This window comes from Capricornis sumatraensis, chromosome 8 (genome assembly GCF_032405125.1).
Source record: "Capricornis sumatraensis isolate serow.1 chromosome 8, serow.2, whole genome shotgun sequence".
Classification (NCBI taxonomy): Eukaryota; Metazoa; Chordata; class Mammalia; order Artiodactyla; family Bovidae; genus Capricornis; species Capricornis sumatraensis.
The window spans coordinates 64,456,196-64,472,655 of NC_091076.1; the positions used below are offsets into that span (position 1 = coordinate 64,456,196).

The following is a 16,460-nucleotide window of genomic DNA, read 5'->3' on the forward strand; positions in this document are numbered from 1 at the left end:
AAAGAAGAGAGCCGAGCGCCTTGAGAGTCCTTGGACTGCAAAGAGATCCAATCAGTCCATCCTAAAGGAAATCAGTCCTGAATATTCATTGGAAGGACTGATGCTGAAGCTGAAACTCCAATACCTTGGCTACCTGATGCGAAGAATTGACTCATTGGAAAAGACCCTGATGCTGGGAAAGATTGAAGGCAGGAGGAGAAGGGGATGACAGAGGATGAGATGGTTGGATGGCATCACTGACTTGATGGACATGAGTTTGAGCAAGCTCTGTGAGTTGGTGATGGACAGGGAAGCCTGGTGTGCTACAGTCTGTGGGGTCACAGAGTTGGACACGACTGAGCGACTGAACTGAACTGAACTGACTCTTGCCATGACCACTTGTTTAGCTTTCTGTGATAACGATAAAGTGAAAGTGAAAGTGAAGTCACTCAGTCGTATCTGACTCTTTGCGACCCCATAGACTGTAGCCTACCAGGCTCCTCTGTCCATGAGGTTTTTCCAGGCAATAGTGCTGGAGTGGATTGCCATTTCCTTCTCCAGAGGATCTTCCCAACCCAGGGCTTGAACCCGTGTCTCCCGCATTGTAGACAGGCGCTTTACCGTCTGAGCCACCAGGGAAGTCCGGTAATGATAACAGTGACAGTCATTATGGTTTGGGCTTTCCTGGTGGTTCAGTGATAAAGAATCCTCCTGCCAATGCAGGAGATGTGGGTTCGATCCCTGGGTTGGGAAGATGCCCTGGAGAAGGAAATGGCAACCCACTCCAGTATTCTTGCCTGGAAAATCCCATGAACAGAGGAGCCTGGCGGGCTACAGTCCATGGGGTCGCAAAAGAGTCAGACACAACAGCAACTAAACAACACCAAAGAATGGTTATGGTTTACTGGGAAAGACGATGCTCACAGTCTCTCATGGAATTCTCACGTGGACCCCAGGTGGTAGGTACCCTATCTCCATTTCACAGACAGGAAACCCAGACTCAGAGAAGTTCTATGAACTGGCCACGCTGTAGGTTATGAGGGTTAGAACCAGGACTCAAAACTAAGTCCAGAGAATCAGTCCCTAGTGGGCGTGGACCATCGTGATGAACTGAGTTAAAATTCAGGGAGAGAGAAAGGTAGGCACTAAAAATATACAGTGGCTCATAATTATCGTTCCATAAATAGCAGCTCCTCCCTACAAAGGGGCACAAAACTCTCGAAGATAAACTTGATCCCCGGCAGTTCTCCACGCCAGCCTCCCAACTAGCCCAGAAGCCCCCAGGGGCAGGGACGCACGCATGTCTTACTCATCACTAGCTTGGTGCCCGCACTCAGCGTGTGTCTGTGCTGTAGGAAGGTACAGGGTGGGATTCTATCGCCCTGGGTTCTTGACCTTGTTCCACTACCATCACTTTGGGGAACTCTGCAAAGTTACTACCTTTTTCTGGGCCTCAATTTCCTTCTTCCAAGTACCTCCCAGTTCTAACATTCCCTGATACATAACACGGTCTCAACTTCCAAGGACTCCGGAGAACCCACTTCCAGTGGGACGTGCCTTCTGAGACCGATCGATCGGCGGTGTCTTGGGGTGTTTCCCGGCCCCCTGCCCAGGCCCTGGTACCTGCTCTGGCCCCTCCAGCCCCGCCTCTCTGGGTCTCCTGTCACTATACAGAAAGCCTAAGCCGACGACCCCGTGGTGACCTCACCACAACCCCAGCTTGTCAGCAAGCCACTGGGCCTTTGTTTGGCTTGCAGGCTCCCTGACTTTGGTGTGGAGATCACAGGTCCCAGCACAATGGCCATTGTCTTCTCAATAACGCCCCTTGCCCCAGCCACGCCCCCCGCAGCTCTCAGCTCCAGCTCTGTGGATTACCACCGCAGAGGGGCTGCGTTACTTTGCCGTCGGGCCAGTGTTCATCTGCAGGCTTCGCTGCCTCTCAGGAGTGACCCCAACTTTCTTCCTATGTGGCTGAACCCTTCCCTTCAGTGGCAACAGCACCCAGAAAAGCGCCCCTCCCTGGCCCAGGCTTCACACTGGACAGAGACCCCCGAGGAGGTCATGCCTGCAGTGTGGGGGGTGGGAGTGCAGTGTGGATTGGATGCTTGTAGATGGTCCAGGTGGGGACTCTGAGCCAGTGCCCCTGGCATTCAGGTCAGCTCCCTGGTCTCAGGCCTCTCCCAGCAGAAGGGCAACCAGCCGGCGAGGGCACGGAGCAGTTTAGAACCATCCCTGGAGTTGGAAGTGGTGCTCGGCTCCTTCTGCAAACCACTCCCCGAGCAGGTACACTGTACCACGCTCTGTCTACACCAACCTCAGCAAAGTCATCACACTAAGAAGAAGCCAGCTTTCCCGGAAGGACCCACGCGGCCCTCGGCACATGGGGGTGCTCTCCCACCAGGAAGGAAGGTGTGGGATTCCGTCCCGACAAGCCCACGCCCCAGAACAGGGGCATCCTCACCCAGGCCAGGTAAGGCCTGGCACACACAGCACACAGTAGGTACTCAGCCGATTTTGACCAACTCATCACTGCCAAGGTTTCATGTGACCAACCCTACCCTAACTCTGGCAGTGCACAGACATCCCCAAGCAGAGGGGTCCTTGCCCAGAGGCCCCTGGACTCCTCCCGCTGCAGCTGGAGAGCCCTGGGGATGCACATGAACGGGCGACCCCTCTGCCGGCGGTGCGGACCCAGGACACCGACAAGACAGGCTGCTCCATCTCATCCGGTGGCGGCCCTGATCTGCTGAGTCAGCAGCCACACACACACACACACACACACACACACACACACACACACACACACACACACACACACACACACACACACACACACACACACGAAAAGAGCCTAGAGAAGAATGGGGAGCAGGGCTCCCTGGAGGCCGAGCAAAGATGCAGAGGAAACCTGACCACGGCTGCATGCAGCTCTCATGAGAACATTTCAGCAGCAGAAGGAAGTCAGCCCTAGGACCGTTCCAAAGCATGTCCTCTTCTGAGACACCATGAGACCCCTTGGGGAGAAGCCGGAAGGTCGGGCTGCCGAGCGGTGGGGCTGGGCCCTGCTTACCTGGCAGCTTGTTTGGAGGGGAGGTGCTGGGTTGGTGGTGGGGGGAGCCGTGGGAGAGCAGGGTGTTCAGGCCGTGCGTCTGGCTGGAGCTGTAGGCGTCCATGGCCAGCTTCTGCCGGAATGCCTCCTCCTTCCTGCGGTTTGCGAACCAGTTGTAGACGCGGACCTCAGTGACCAGGTTGGAGCCCAGGCCGTGGGCTTTGGAGGGGGAGACGCCTCGCTGCAAACATTCTGCCCTGAGAACAGGAGAGAGGGGAGACGGTAAGGGAGGGTGGTCGGGGTGGGGGGAGGCCCCCTGGCAACTGGCCCCAGGTACATGACAGTGGGGGGGCTTCCCTGATGGCTCAGTGGTTAAAGAATCCGCCTGTCCGATAGGAGACTCAGGTTCGATCTCTGGGTCAGGAAGATCCCCGGGAGAAGGGAATGACAAGTCACTGCCTGGGAAATCCCACGGACAGAGGAGCCTAGGGAGGTACATACAGTCCGTGGGGTCACAAAGAGCTGGACACGAGTGAGTGACTGAGCTCATATGCATACTCTCATGGAGGGGGGTGGGTGCTGGCACGCAGTGTGAAGCAGCCAAGGATAGAGTATGGGAAGCCTGCGGAATGGCCAGCCTGGGTAGTAATCTGATGAGATGGCTGGATGGCTGGAGCAGGGTAGAACCCAGGTTCTGAGCAGGCTCACTGCCCCAGAAGTCTGGGGCTTAGCCTTTGGTGGGGCTTCTGAACAAGAGAGGGAGGTGAGGGGCAGACATCTCAGGAGGAAGATCCAGGTGAGCCTCCTGACACCATATGTGACTCTTTTTCCTGTCCTACTAAAGACCATTTCCTTTGCTGGCCTAGTCTGAGCCCCTCCATAGCACTCTGAAATGACTTCTGGTCTTCCAGAGTTTGGACACCCCGCAAGGGTGCCATGAAAGCCAGATTCCACACAATAGGAATCCCTTCCAAAAGGCAGGCTGGGTGAGGTATGAATGAGGACACAGCAGAGACAGCTGGTCTCCAGTCATCATCGCTGAGGAAATCCCAGGGCCAGGCGTGAGGGAGATTCTTAGACACCACTGGATACTGGGGGTCTTCCCTCTCATCAGTGGGGGCCAGAGCACAGCTGAGGACTCTGTGACACATCTGGGAAGATGGTTTCACCTCCCCATGTGCCTGCCAGACTTCCCCAGCTGCATCAGCTCCCTGCCAGAGCTGGTCCAGCCCAGAGACAGAGAGAACCCATAGGTCTTAGCCAAAGCAAAGGGCAGAGTTTTTAAAAAGTGAAGGTTGGAATCAGAGAAGATGGGGCAGGAATGAAGCTAAAGGATATCTAGAGGATTTTCTAATAGTTTTCTTTAAAATGTGACAGCCTGGGTGGGAGGGGAGTTTGGGGGAGAATGGATACACATATGTATGTATGGCTGAGTCCCTTCACTGTTTACCTGAAACCATCACAATGTTATTTGTTAATCGGCTATACCCCAATACAAAATAAAAGCCTAAAAAAAATGCCATGTCATTAAAAACAAATGAACTCTACAAAACCAACTCTAATCAGTGTGGGCAGAGTGGAGGAAATTCTGCCCAATTCTTGCTCTCTTGCTAAGTTTCCCTTTGAACCAACATTTGGTCTAGTCCGAAGACAGTCTGTGGCTAAGGAATAGCTTTCCCTTGGTCTGTAGGGGATCAAATGCATGACTCTCCTTCATTGGCATATTTTAGACCATCATTCTCCATCATTCCCTGGGATAACAGCTCATAGGGCTATGCCACAGAAAGACATCCCCTGGTTAACAATCAGTTCAGTAAAGTGAAGTGCGTTTCTTGACTGCAGGACTTCTCAGAGCCTTTAATATGGGAATGCACATTGTGACTTGCTAAGAGAAAGTATACAGATGATGATTCTCAGACTGATTTATTAATGACTTGAAATGAGGGTTCTGCAGGACACACTTTGGGAAAGCCTGATTTGGCCACATTTAGATGGTAAGTGGGCGTCCCTGGTGGCTCAGACGGTAATGAATCTGCCTGCAATGTGGGAAACCTGGGTTCAATCCCTGGGTGGGGAAGATCCTCTGGAGGAGGGTATGGCAACCCACTCCAATATTCTTGCCTGGAGAATCCCCATGGACAGAGGAGCCTGGCGGGCTCAGTCCATGGGGTGGCAAAGAGTCGGACACGACTGAGTGACTCAGCACAGCACCACTAGCGTCTCAACATTCCAGGACCGAGGGGATGGAGCTCAGGTCCCTGTGCTCGCCTGCCTGCTCTGGGGGAGCTTCTGGTGGCGTTACCTGTTGCACTCCTCCACTAAGGCCTCCCTCTCTTCCTTGCTGGGATTCTTTTGCCGGTCGTAGGCCTGGTACAAGATTTGCTGGGACGCGGGCCCCCATTTGAACCGGTTGCGACGCATCTTCTTGTTGGTGGGCTCAGAGCAGGCGTCATCGGACTGCCCAGGCCCCTGGCTCTGTTGACTGAACTCTGGAAAGAGAAACAGCAGCTGATCCTGACTGCTTTTGTCTGTCAAATTTCCAGAACTCTGGACTGTTTGGTTGAATTCTGAAAAGAGAAAGGAGTAGATTTGATAGGGTCTGTAGCCTTCACTCAGCAGATCAGACAGACAGACAGACAGACAGACAGATCAATGGACAAAAATACCTTTATGTCTCTCCCCTGAGCTTTGGGGTCTGCTGTTAACTATAGGTGGGAATACTGAGGTGGGGGCAGGCTCACCCCAGGGCCCTCACTGCCCATTTCTGTTGGCTCCACCAAAACCAACCCCTTTCCTTTCTTTGGAGGAGCTCAAACGTGGCTGACCATTGTTCTCAGGAAAATTTATTATTATTATTATTTCATTGGCTCACTGGCTCTCAGACATGAAGCAACACTCTGAATCCTGAAGTCTTGTGTTTTGATGTCAAGGAGATGAGTTCCACCAAGTCTCAGGTCTAGAGGGAAAAATGTTAAAAGGTACAGTTTGCACTTAGACAAAATGTTCAGAGGCTGAAAATAGCTCTCTCCACTCATAGATCCTAGGGATCCACATTATGTTATGCTCTTTGAAAAACCCCAAACCGCAAACCTTTTGACTACTGCTTTGAAATAAATATAACTGAACCTTTGTATTGGAAAAATAAGCAGCAGCTCTTTAGAGCTCATCATCTCAAAGGCAAAGGGGAGTGTGTGTGTGTGTGTGTGTGTGTGTGTGTGTGTGTGTGTGTGTGTACAGGGTTCCATTTATGAGGGGAGCAGCCCAACAGGGAAAGGTCTTACACACCTGCCCACACATTTGAAAGATGGGAAGTGCAAGAGATGGCAAACACAGGACTTTCTTAAGAATGGTGTTTCAAGAAATTGGAGACAAGTAAATATAGATGGTATGGAGCCCCCTGACAGTCCAGTTCCCAGGACCCAGGCATATCATGACCCTCAATATATTTTGATTGAATGAATGAAAGATGACAAATCACTCAGTGGTGGTCCCCTAGCCTCTGTGGCTGCAATGAGATTTGATATTCACTCATGGAAGAGGCAGCCTCCTTGTTTTCTTCCTTACATCTGCATGAAGCAGAGCTCATCATGGTATCAACTCCGTTTTACAGATGAATAAGCAGAGAGGCCAAGCACCCTGCTGAGCAAGGACCCATAACAGATTCATTTCCTAACTCCTGGTCCCCATGTTCTGGACCTTGATGTTTTTCTTTCTCGGTTCCTGGAGTCATCCCTGCATGTCTCAGAAAACTCTCAAGGTCCAAAGTCAGGCCACAGCTTGAATCCTGTGCATAACACCCTACCGTGCGGCCTTCCACCTACCTACCTCTAGCAATAGGGAACTTGCCAAGATCTAAAGATCCGTTTCCATTTTGGCCCATCAAGTAGTGGTGGGTCCCTAAAAAGCCTAGACCCTCGATACAAGTAGTGCTGGCCTGCATTTAACTAGTTGTTGATCAGCTGAGTTAATGAGCTGTGTCCTTGGTAGACAGACAGAGCATGCCACTGGAACCTTTGATTGGAGCCCCATCCACTTTGGAAGATTCTCAGGCCACTTTGGGCTGTTTTCACTGTTTCCCAATAATTCCTTTAGATACCTGAGAGTATCTCTGCCATATCTACTAGCAGGAAGTCACCGACTCCATGGGATAATGAGGGTCCCAGGCAAGTTATGCAATTCCTGGTCCCTTAGTTTCTCTGCCTGTGGAATGGGCCTGGTGAGGACTTAAGGGCCCTAAAGAGTCTTTTAGAACATACGCCCCTGGTCAGGATGATGGTGATGACAATGACAATCATCCAAATTCCCAGGGAAGTTCTACTTTTCAAAGCGCTTTTACAATTCCCGTATTATTTGGTCTTCACGGCAGCCATCTAAGTGCAGGGAGTTTGGGACAATCAGAGGGAGAGAAGGAAGCCCCCTGCTCAGTGGATGTCTGTCTCAGTGTCTCCTCTCCTCCCTGTGGTCCTGTGGAGTTGTCATGCATAACAGCCCAAGCCACTACGGATAATCGCAAGGACCCAGGATCAATACAAGGTTCCTCATTTGATGTGAAGAGATAACCTGTCATCACAGTGAACATGTAATGAACCATTTCTACAGTGAGGTTATTATACAAAGTCCTCCAAATATATCCCTTCAACTAACTCTCACACCTCTCTTAGGAAGAATTGTTATCTCCATTTTACAGATGAAGAAATTTGAGGTTCAGACCAATTAGAGGCAGGGGCAGGAGCCAGGATGTGAACCTAGCCTGTAGACACTGAAGTCACAACCCTTGATGGTGATGCCCCATATACATCACCTCTCACTAAAAACAAACCCAAAGCACACACCCAGAAAACCTTCCAACTGGCCTTGGATGGAGGTAAGAGAACCTACTCCTGAAGTTCTGCCTGTGGTGGGTGTGAGACACACTCGCAGCTGCCCACAGAGTAGGGGCTGCCTCTGGCTGTTGGCCGCCCTTTTTGAAGAACCAGACTCCCACACATTCTCCACCCACCACCAACTCTCCCCTGCTTCTTTCCAGATTAATGGCAGGAGGACAGGGGGTGGTGCACAGAAAATGTTTGTTGCCCATAAAAATTAACTTGGAGAAGATGGCATCAGTAACCTCTTTATAGGCTCAAGAGCCAGTCTGGACAAGGAGATTCTATCTGTGAAGATAGGCTCATGAATATTACCATTTATTACTTTTAGCTTCTTATTAATATTTGTTATCATGTCTTTTTTATTCTCCCGATTCTCTCTTACTACTTGCCACTTGTTACTTGTCCACTTGTCTCCTTCTTTTATTCATCTCTCTTCCTATTTTTTATCCAGGGCTAGTATATCTTGTATTTAACCTTCAAGAATTGGTTCAAATGACACCTCCTCCAGGAAGCCCTCCATGATGTCTCTAGGCAATTTAGCAATTCCTCTGGCTGTCCCTTGTGTACACTTTTATAACAGCTCTTAGAAAGCTGTCATTTATTCAAACATCTCATCTTCCTCACTAGGTTGTAAGTCCCTGGAGAAAAGAACCTGTGTATCTCACAGCCCAGCAAGTACTTGGCACCTCATAGATGCCCATATAATATTTACAGAATGAAGGGATGCTTCTTAAGCTTTCTGTTTCATGGGACTTTAAAACAATAATAACAATAATTGAAAAATCCTTTGCAGAGATGGTCATACATTTTTGCAAAATGTCATTCTCAAGCATCTTGAGAACCTTTCTGGGACTTCTACCTTGTAGAAGTTTTTGGTTGATCTTTCCTGCCTCCATCTTTCTGAGGGAAATCTCAGAGAACACAGAGAGGCAACTCAAATGGGAGGTGATGCCTGAGGCTTGGATTGGAGTCAAAGCGCATCCCAAGGGTTCCCTGGCCTTTGGAGACTACAGCTCCTGAAATTTTTTCTTGGGCTTTACAGGAATTACAGAGAGTTGCTTCATGTCAGACACACAAATTCTTAAAGACATAGTCACCATGGATGGTGGATCACCCCAGAGTGTAAAAGGGGCCTCTTCCTCTCAGTAGCAAAGAGCTCTCACTGTGCTTCTTATAACCTACCTATCTAACCACCAGGGAAGCTCCAACTTATCTAATGCTACAAGCAAAAGGGCAAATCACTGCAATATAAGGTGAACCCCTAGCCCTTTCCTTGCATTTTGAAGGCCTTTCCAGCCCATGGACATTGAGACAATAAATACTGAAACCATCACTTCAGGGCGGTGTGTGACAGAAAACAAGAGTGATTTTTAGAAGTAGTCCTCTAGTAAGATGGGAAACACTCAGCCCAGAAAGTGGTGGAAACTCATATCTTAACAAAGACAGAGAAGCCCACAGCCCAGGGGAGAGTATGTGGGAAGAGCAAAAACTTACATAAAATTTTCCTAGAAAAAGGGCTGGATTGAAATAATCCAAATATAATGTAAAAGTACAATTTTCCTAAAATAAAAACACTAGGTCACTGATACTTTTATCATTCAAATGCAGTTCAAACTTCCCTAGCCTTCCAAACAAAAGTCTCTCAGGGTTATTGTGTGGAAGAAATCTTGGGACAGAAAGGAAATTTTGGAAAGACAATGGGAAGGATAAGAATTCATCACTCAGAGTTGCAGATGCAGACGGTTTTACTGAGTCCTGCCTTAGCCAGAAGCAGATTCCTCCTCTGACAGCCTCACCAACTGGGGTCTCAAAGCTCTACCAATTTTGGTAAATGTGAGTAAGCTTCTTAAGTTGCTTCAGAACTCAGTTGTACTCCCTGCCCCTCATCCTCCCAAACAACAGGGTCAAGTTCCTAATATATCTATCTGTACGAATGCCTTCTATTTTTTATACTCCTCAAGACAGAAGGAAAATAACAATAGTAGTGATCGATATTATTGATTGCTACTAAATGTCTTCCTTGGGAAGTCTGATCCAGCGAGAAGATGCTTGGCTTACTTCGGGTTCAATATTCTGCTGTTACCTACTTGGTTTCAGAGAGAAAGATGTTGGAAGCAGGGACCAAAATATTCAAGGTGTGCTACACACACGGATGGGCTTGTCAAATCAACTGGCTGGGGACTAGGGCATCTTGGGAGAAGAAAACGACATAAGCCAACTCATTGCAGGGTAGTCAAATCCACCTGACAGCTTCCTTATATTTGCCAAGTGCCACGCAGACCTTGTTGATGAGAAGGAAACTGAGGCATCCCACAGGGGTCAGAGTTAGGGCAAAGGTCAGTCTTGGCTGAGGCAGAGGCAGGTTGAAAGCACTTACGTCGGAGGATCTCCCGCTGCTTTCGGACATACCAGGTGTACAGGGCGGCGCGCTTCTGGGTCTTCATGGGGGTGCCTTTGTTGAGATGCTGGGAGAGGTGTGATTGGTTCAGGCCGGTGACATCCACCACTTCCCTTTGAGGGATATTATGCTGTTGCATGTAGCCCTTGATCATTTTGGCAGCCCTCCACGGGTCCTCGCTAGGCAGATTAAGCAGAGGGTTAGGATGCTGGTGGAAGAGGTTGGGGACAAATATCCTCTTTCTAGAGGTTTTACTTAAACTCTGTGCAAAACTCTGACCTTCCCCTAATTCTCCTCCTGCCCAAGTGACATCCTAGGGAGAGAGGCGAGGCCGAAATAGAGCCTGGACCAAAGAGGGGATAAAAGCTCCCATATAGTGTACTCCATTTCTTTCAACTGAGATCGGGAGGATAAAGAGGAAGATGATTTCCTTGCTTCAGTAATAGGAAAGCAAGCCCAGCACTCTCCCTCTCTGGAAGCAGAAAGAAAAGTTCCCGGGTGTTTCTTTTTGTTTTACGTTTTTGTTTATTTTGCTTTCCTTCACTTTCCTGGAATGTGAGAGATTTGAAAGGAAGAGGCACACCAGAGAGCAGGGGTGTCATTCGCTTGTAACTAAGCTGGCTGATCCCCACAATAGAAGGCAGCATCTCCAGATTCACCTGGACTTCTCTCACATCACCTCCCTTTGGGATGGGCGTCTCCGCTCCTTGCGTATAAAATGGCAGTAAAACATAAGTGGCCACCTCTGGAGAAGCAAGGAGGACATCTTAGCCAAATGTGAAACAGTTTTCAGAGTTTCAGAAAACTTTTAAGAAATGATGTTCCTCCCCTGGGGGGCTGAGGAATCACTGCACTGACGCGAGGCAAATAAAATTAAATCAAAAAATTCTTCACAGCCCCGCCTCCCAAATAAGACCACACAGACAGACGGATAATTTCAATTTCTGAAGAAGATGTGAGTGATTCCAAATGCCACTTTCTTTCTGTGTATTCTTACTTTATTTCTTACTTATTCTTACTGTGTATCTTTCTTTCATATATTCTTACATGTCTCCTCGGATAGGGTAAGAGTGTCTGGAAGTTAATCTTTCTCATAAATTTCCAAGGTTGGGGTAAGAACTTAAAACTTTTCGTTTAAGTTCATTTCATTCATAAACACAGGTAATAAAAAAAAACTTCTTTAGAACAATGTATTAGTGCCTCTGAATTTATTCCAAATGTTTTCAACTTTGCCAATATCTCTTCTTGCTTATTGAATAGGTGGCTTAAAAGTGAGCGATTTAATTGAAAACAAAAATTAAGAGAAGAGTGCACAATATAGAACAAAGATATTCATGAAGCAACATATCCATATGTATTATTTGTTTAAGGCAGCTACATCATTAACTTAAAACACCCCAGCATCCCCTTATGGTATGTTGATGTATATAATAGCCTGATAAAACATGAAAAAAATGAAGGGAATAATTAGGTTCAGAGGTAACAATAAGCAAAATTTCAGAGGGCAAAACAGAGGGCAAAAAAACAGATACAGTTGAAGATGAAATAAGTGATTTATTTCTAGATGATGTCTATGTCAACTAAAATCACATTTGTGTCATGAATTTTTTTAACCTAGTAATTAAACAGATTTTTGTAAGCATTTGAAAAATTGGGATTATTTTAGCAAGTCTTTGATATTAAATTTATGAGAACACAAGTTTTGATAGAGATGTTTTTGATAAATGCAAACTCAAAGTTACATATAGCTTAATATCTCAAGTATTTATAAAGGTACTTCCAAGTAATACGATATTTAAGTAAAAACAGGAACAAAAAATGAGGAACTGCGTCTATTTCAAATATGGATAATTCACCTTGAGTAAGAGGAAAGTAATGTAACATTTTGAACATGCCCGTGTAAACACCAGCACTCATTTTTAAAGTTTATTTCTGCTAAATACTTGTACAGTATTTTTAGGGTAAAAAAACAGCTTCAACAGATACCAACAACAGCTTCAAAAGTTAGAAAAAGTATTTGGGTTTTTAAAGGTAATGCTGCTTCGACAGATTCTTTAACATTTTTGATTTTGTTTAAATTTTTTACTAGTATTTATTTTTTGTGTTTAAGAAACCTAACTGAAATAGTGTAATGTTCTGAGAGCAAATAATTCCGTGGAAAAAGTGAATTAGCTTAACGACTGGAAAGGTTTAAAACAAAAAACAAAAGGCCAGGGAAACTATATAAACGATAGCAAATGTTTCAGCCCGCATTAAAGACCAGAGCTGGGGATAAGATGGCGTAGTTACACCTTTATAGCTCTGACCACAGAATTCTCATGGATTCACCGGCAAGGGCCCCAAGAGTCGGTTGCGTTTTGAAATTTAAAAATACAGCCAGTGATCTGGGGTTCGCAACCCCGGTAAACACACGGATCGGGAGAAGGGCGCCCGGCTTTGTCCTCAGGGCGCAGGTGTCAAGCGCCCGACCTCGGCGCCCGCCTGGTCGGCCCAGCACACTCCTTTCCAAACAATGCCACGAACCGAGAGGCCCTGGACCCCGGCTCCGATCGCCGCGATTTCTTCTTTAAGAAGCCTCCACCGGGGCTTCTTGGGGAGCAACCAACTTTCCAACTTTTCACCGCGCGCGCCAGCCTAGAGCCGGGGCCGGAACCGGCAGCGCGCAGCCCCGACCCGCTTTCCTCGTCTCTCTCTTCTTGGAGATGGAAAGAGCGGCCAGCCGCTCCCCAAAGTGACTTGTCCTGTTCTTTTCTTTCCGCCTTAGCGGAGCAGGGTGGACCAAAAGGGGAGTGCGCGCCTCTGGCGTGTAGCAGCCAACTGCGCAGTGACCTGGGGACCGCTAGCGATTTCTTGAAAAATTACTTTAATCAAGTCTGACCACTCCTGAAGGTGGGGGAGGGAAGTTAGCAGCCGCTGGGGAAAGGAGGAGAAACCTTAGGGCCTGTCCTGTGTGTTCCCCACCCCCGCCCCCGGTGGGGGTCTTGGGCCCCCTAGCCTGGCTCTCCGCCCCCTGGAGCCCGGAGCTCTGCGCAGCGAAGAGCGCTGAGGTCCGGAGCCCAGGGCCGGGCCTGGCTCTGTGCCCGCCCGGCCTGCGGTGTCGGCGACCTCCGGGGCAGCCCGGGTCAGGCGCGGGGCGCGGGGCGGCGCGGGGGCTCTCCTGGGAGGGCCGGGCAGCCCGATGCGTGTGTGCTGAGGGCCGCGAACAGCCCCGCGCGGCCGCTTTCTGCTTTCCTTCCCTCTCGAAGCCGCGTTTACAACTTCACCAATGAATAACCCGCCTCTCCGTTCAACCTAATCACGACTTTTTGTGTATCTTTCTGTTGATGATTTATAGAAATAAATTAATAACACCCTAACTCCACGTGCTTCAGTTTATATTACATCTCTGCCACGTCTAACCCGGCGCGGGGCTGGGTGTCGAGGGACGCCCCAGGTTCTTCTTCCAAAACCCCGCTGAAAGGCGGGTGCCTGCGGCTAGGCGGATGGGCTTAGGCCCCGCGGGCCCCGGTGCCGGGCGGCCGGACATCGGCGGTTCCTCCCGGCCCGGGGTCAATCTCCGGGCCGCCCCGGCGCCCCAGCCGCTCTCTTCTGACCCCTCTCGCCTTCCTGCACCCCTAGCCCAGGCCGGGGAGAAACCGCCGCCAAGGGGGCAACCGCTAGGCAAGAAAGAACCTCAAACCCTACGAACTAACTGTAGCAACAGACTTTCGGGAAGTTAGAAAAAAAAAAAAAAATCTAGAAATTCCCCTGATTGTTTTGCTAGAGAGTAAGCCGCCGGGTCCCCAGGTAGCAAATTCAAATGCAAGGTCAAATCGCATCCCAAACGGCCACTGCGGGCGGGTGACCCGGGTTGCCCCGGTCCCGGGCGCGACTCCGGCCCTGGCCTTGCCTGGGGACTGCGGCGCTGGAGGGTCCGAGGCCAAGCGAGGGTCTCGGTCCCAGAGTAGCCTGGCTGGGAGCGACAGTAACAAGCTGTCAAAGCCCTAGGCCGCTCAGAAAGGCTTAGCAAACCACCCGGGGCCGGGAGACAGACCGCTGGGCAACCGGCCTGCCTGGATTCCCCGGGGATGCCGGGGTGTCAGCGGCGAGATCCGGGAACGCCCTCCTTTCTCCCACCAAATCCACGGCGAACTGGAGGCTTAAACGCACTGATCCCTCGCTTGCTAGGACGCGGTTTCATTGCCCCTTGCGAGTCCACTCCAACCCGACAACGTGCAAGCATTTCCTTTCGCAGATCCAAACGGGCTTTGGGGATCCCGGATAACCTCGGGGGCTTGCGCGGGCGCTGCAGACGAGAGCGCCCATCGGAGAAGGCGACCCCCAGATCCCAGCCCCGGAGCCGCCGGTCCCTCTGCAGAGAGCCGCAGGACGCGGTTCCGCAGATGCGGCTCCCCGGGAGAACTGCTTGTGGCCTAGGGTTCCTGAGGGCCCGGAGCCTCGGCACTGGGGAATCGCCGAGGTTTCACTGCGCCCATTCGCACCTTCGGCCGCGTGGGCAAGGGCTCTGCAAGCTCGGTTCTCCCAGGCCGAACCCAAACACAGCCGGGAGGGACCCGCCAGTCCCGGGAGCTGGGTTGGGCAGGAATTCACGAAGTTTCGGGGCTCGGGCCGTCCGATTGAGGGGCTGGGAGGGGTCCAGGTGTTGGAAGAGAAGCGGAGCGCCCCCCGGGGACTTCTCTGGTGGGAACCAGGCTTGGCAACAGCAGTCGGGAGCCGTGTGGCTCAGCCACGGGGCCCGGGGCTCCGGGTGTTCAGGCGCACCCCTCCGCACCTCGGCCCGCGCCTACCTGAGCATCCGGTCCACCTCCGCCCGCTGCTCCGCCGCCTCCTCGGTGTTGAGCGCTTGCAGCTCCTTGAGGATGGGAGGGGTGTCATAGTCGTCCCCGTCTTCGGAGCCCTCGTCTCCGGACAGGCGGCCCTTGGCGTGGCCGTTCGTCAGAGTATGGAAGACCGGCTTGGTGTCCGGCTCGGCCCCGCTCCCAGGGGACAGGGGCAGCGTCTCCAGCTTCACCCCGAAACTCGGGGACGGCAGCAACTCTTCCAAGGCCTGGATCAACACCTCCTTGGTGACCCCGGAGCTCAGCAGGGCGCTCAGGAGTTCTTGCTGGAGCGACGTGAGCTTGGACACCATTTTCCAAGGACAGAGAAAGAAGGGGGTGAGGGGGTGGGCGGGTGGGTGCGAGAGAGGGTGGAGGGGAGTTTCACAAGCTAACCCCAAGTCCAGGAACCCCCCCACCCTTCAGCCTCCAGACACCTGTTACTCCCCGGGGTCCCGGAGTCTCCTCCGAGAGGAGTCAGAAAACTTCTAACTTGCCATGATCGCCACCATTAGGCCATATAAGATATGCAAATTAGCGGGGAGGGCCCGGCTTTCGGCAAGATGCAAATAGCCGGGGGGGGGGGTGCGGGGGAGGGGAACCGAGAGAGTGAGAGTGTGACAGGAAGACCCGAGAGCCCGAGGCCGGAGCCGGGAGCCGGGACGCTGGGGTCCAGGGTGTTCACGCCGGGGGGCTGAAGAGATTCGTGTACCGCTTCCGTGTATCAGCCAAACTTCAGCTGACCTTTGGACTCGTTAAACAAGCAGCTTGCAGCCTGGTGTGCAAGGCGCCGGGACTTTTCCACCCGCTGCGGGTCCGGCTTTAAGTCCGGAGAGAAGGAGAAACTGTGCTCGGGGGCTCAGGTGAGGGCTGGAGGAAGCTGGGGTGCTCTTGGGAGAAGGAGACGGAGGAGCGGGACCCTCACACGCGTCCCGACCAACCTGCAAGTGGTAGGCCCGGAGAGCCGGGCGAGCGGAGGAAGAAACTGACCGCAGGGGAGTGGACGCGGAGACCCGGAGAAAGAGGGGCGTGTTGGGCGGGGGTGAGTGTGGAATGCGGGGTGGGTGGCGGGCACTGAGTTCTACCTGGGTTACCGCTCTGCCGACCCCATGCCTTCGGGATCCGGGGCTGGCGGCTTGGATTTGCAGAACTGTCGGCCCCAGAGCGTAGGCCAGCGGGAAGGAGGCCGGGAGAACCCTTGGGAAGAGGAGGCGCCGACTAACTGGGTGCAGCGGCGCCGCACCGGCACCCAGCTTGGCCAAGCTGCGGGCAGCTGGGCGCCCGGGCCCCGGGGCTTTAAAACCCAGAATCTCAAAGCGCGCTTTCGGGGCAAAACTGGGATTGCGGGG

The 16,460-nt window shown here is 51.3% G+C and overlaps 1 protein-coding gene across 1 annotated transcript in view; it reads right to left on the bottom strand.

Moving 5' to 3' along the window:
• Nucleotides 1–15,425, bottom strand: part of HNF1B (HNF1 homeobox B) — a 62,033-nt gene extending 46,608 nt beyond the window's left edge. The window contains exons 1-4 of the mRNA XM_068977120.1: nucleotides 15,082–15,425; nucleotides 10,274–10,473; nucleotides 5,331–5,517; nucleotides 3,050–3,285 (exon numbers count right to left, since the gene is read on the bottom strand). Coding sequence (XP_068833221.1) covers nucleotides 3,050–3,285; nucleotides 5,331–5,517; nucleotides 10,274–10,473; nucleotides 15,082–15,425 — 967 coding nt within the window. The remainder of the gene's footprint in view (nucleotides 1–3,049; nucleotides 3,286–5,330; nucleotides 5,518–10,273; nucleotides 10,474–15,081) is intronic.
• Between the last annotated feature and the right edge of the window lie 1,035 nt (nucleotides 15,426–16,460).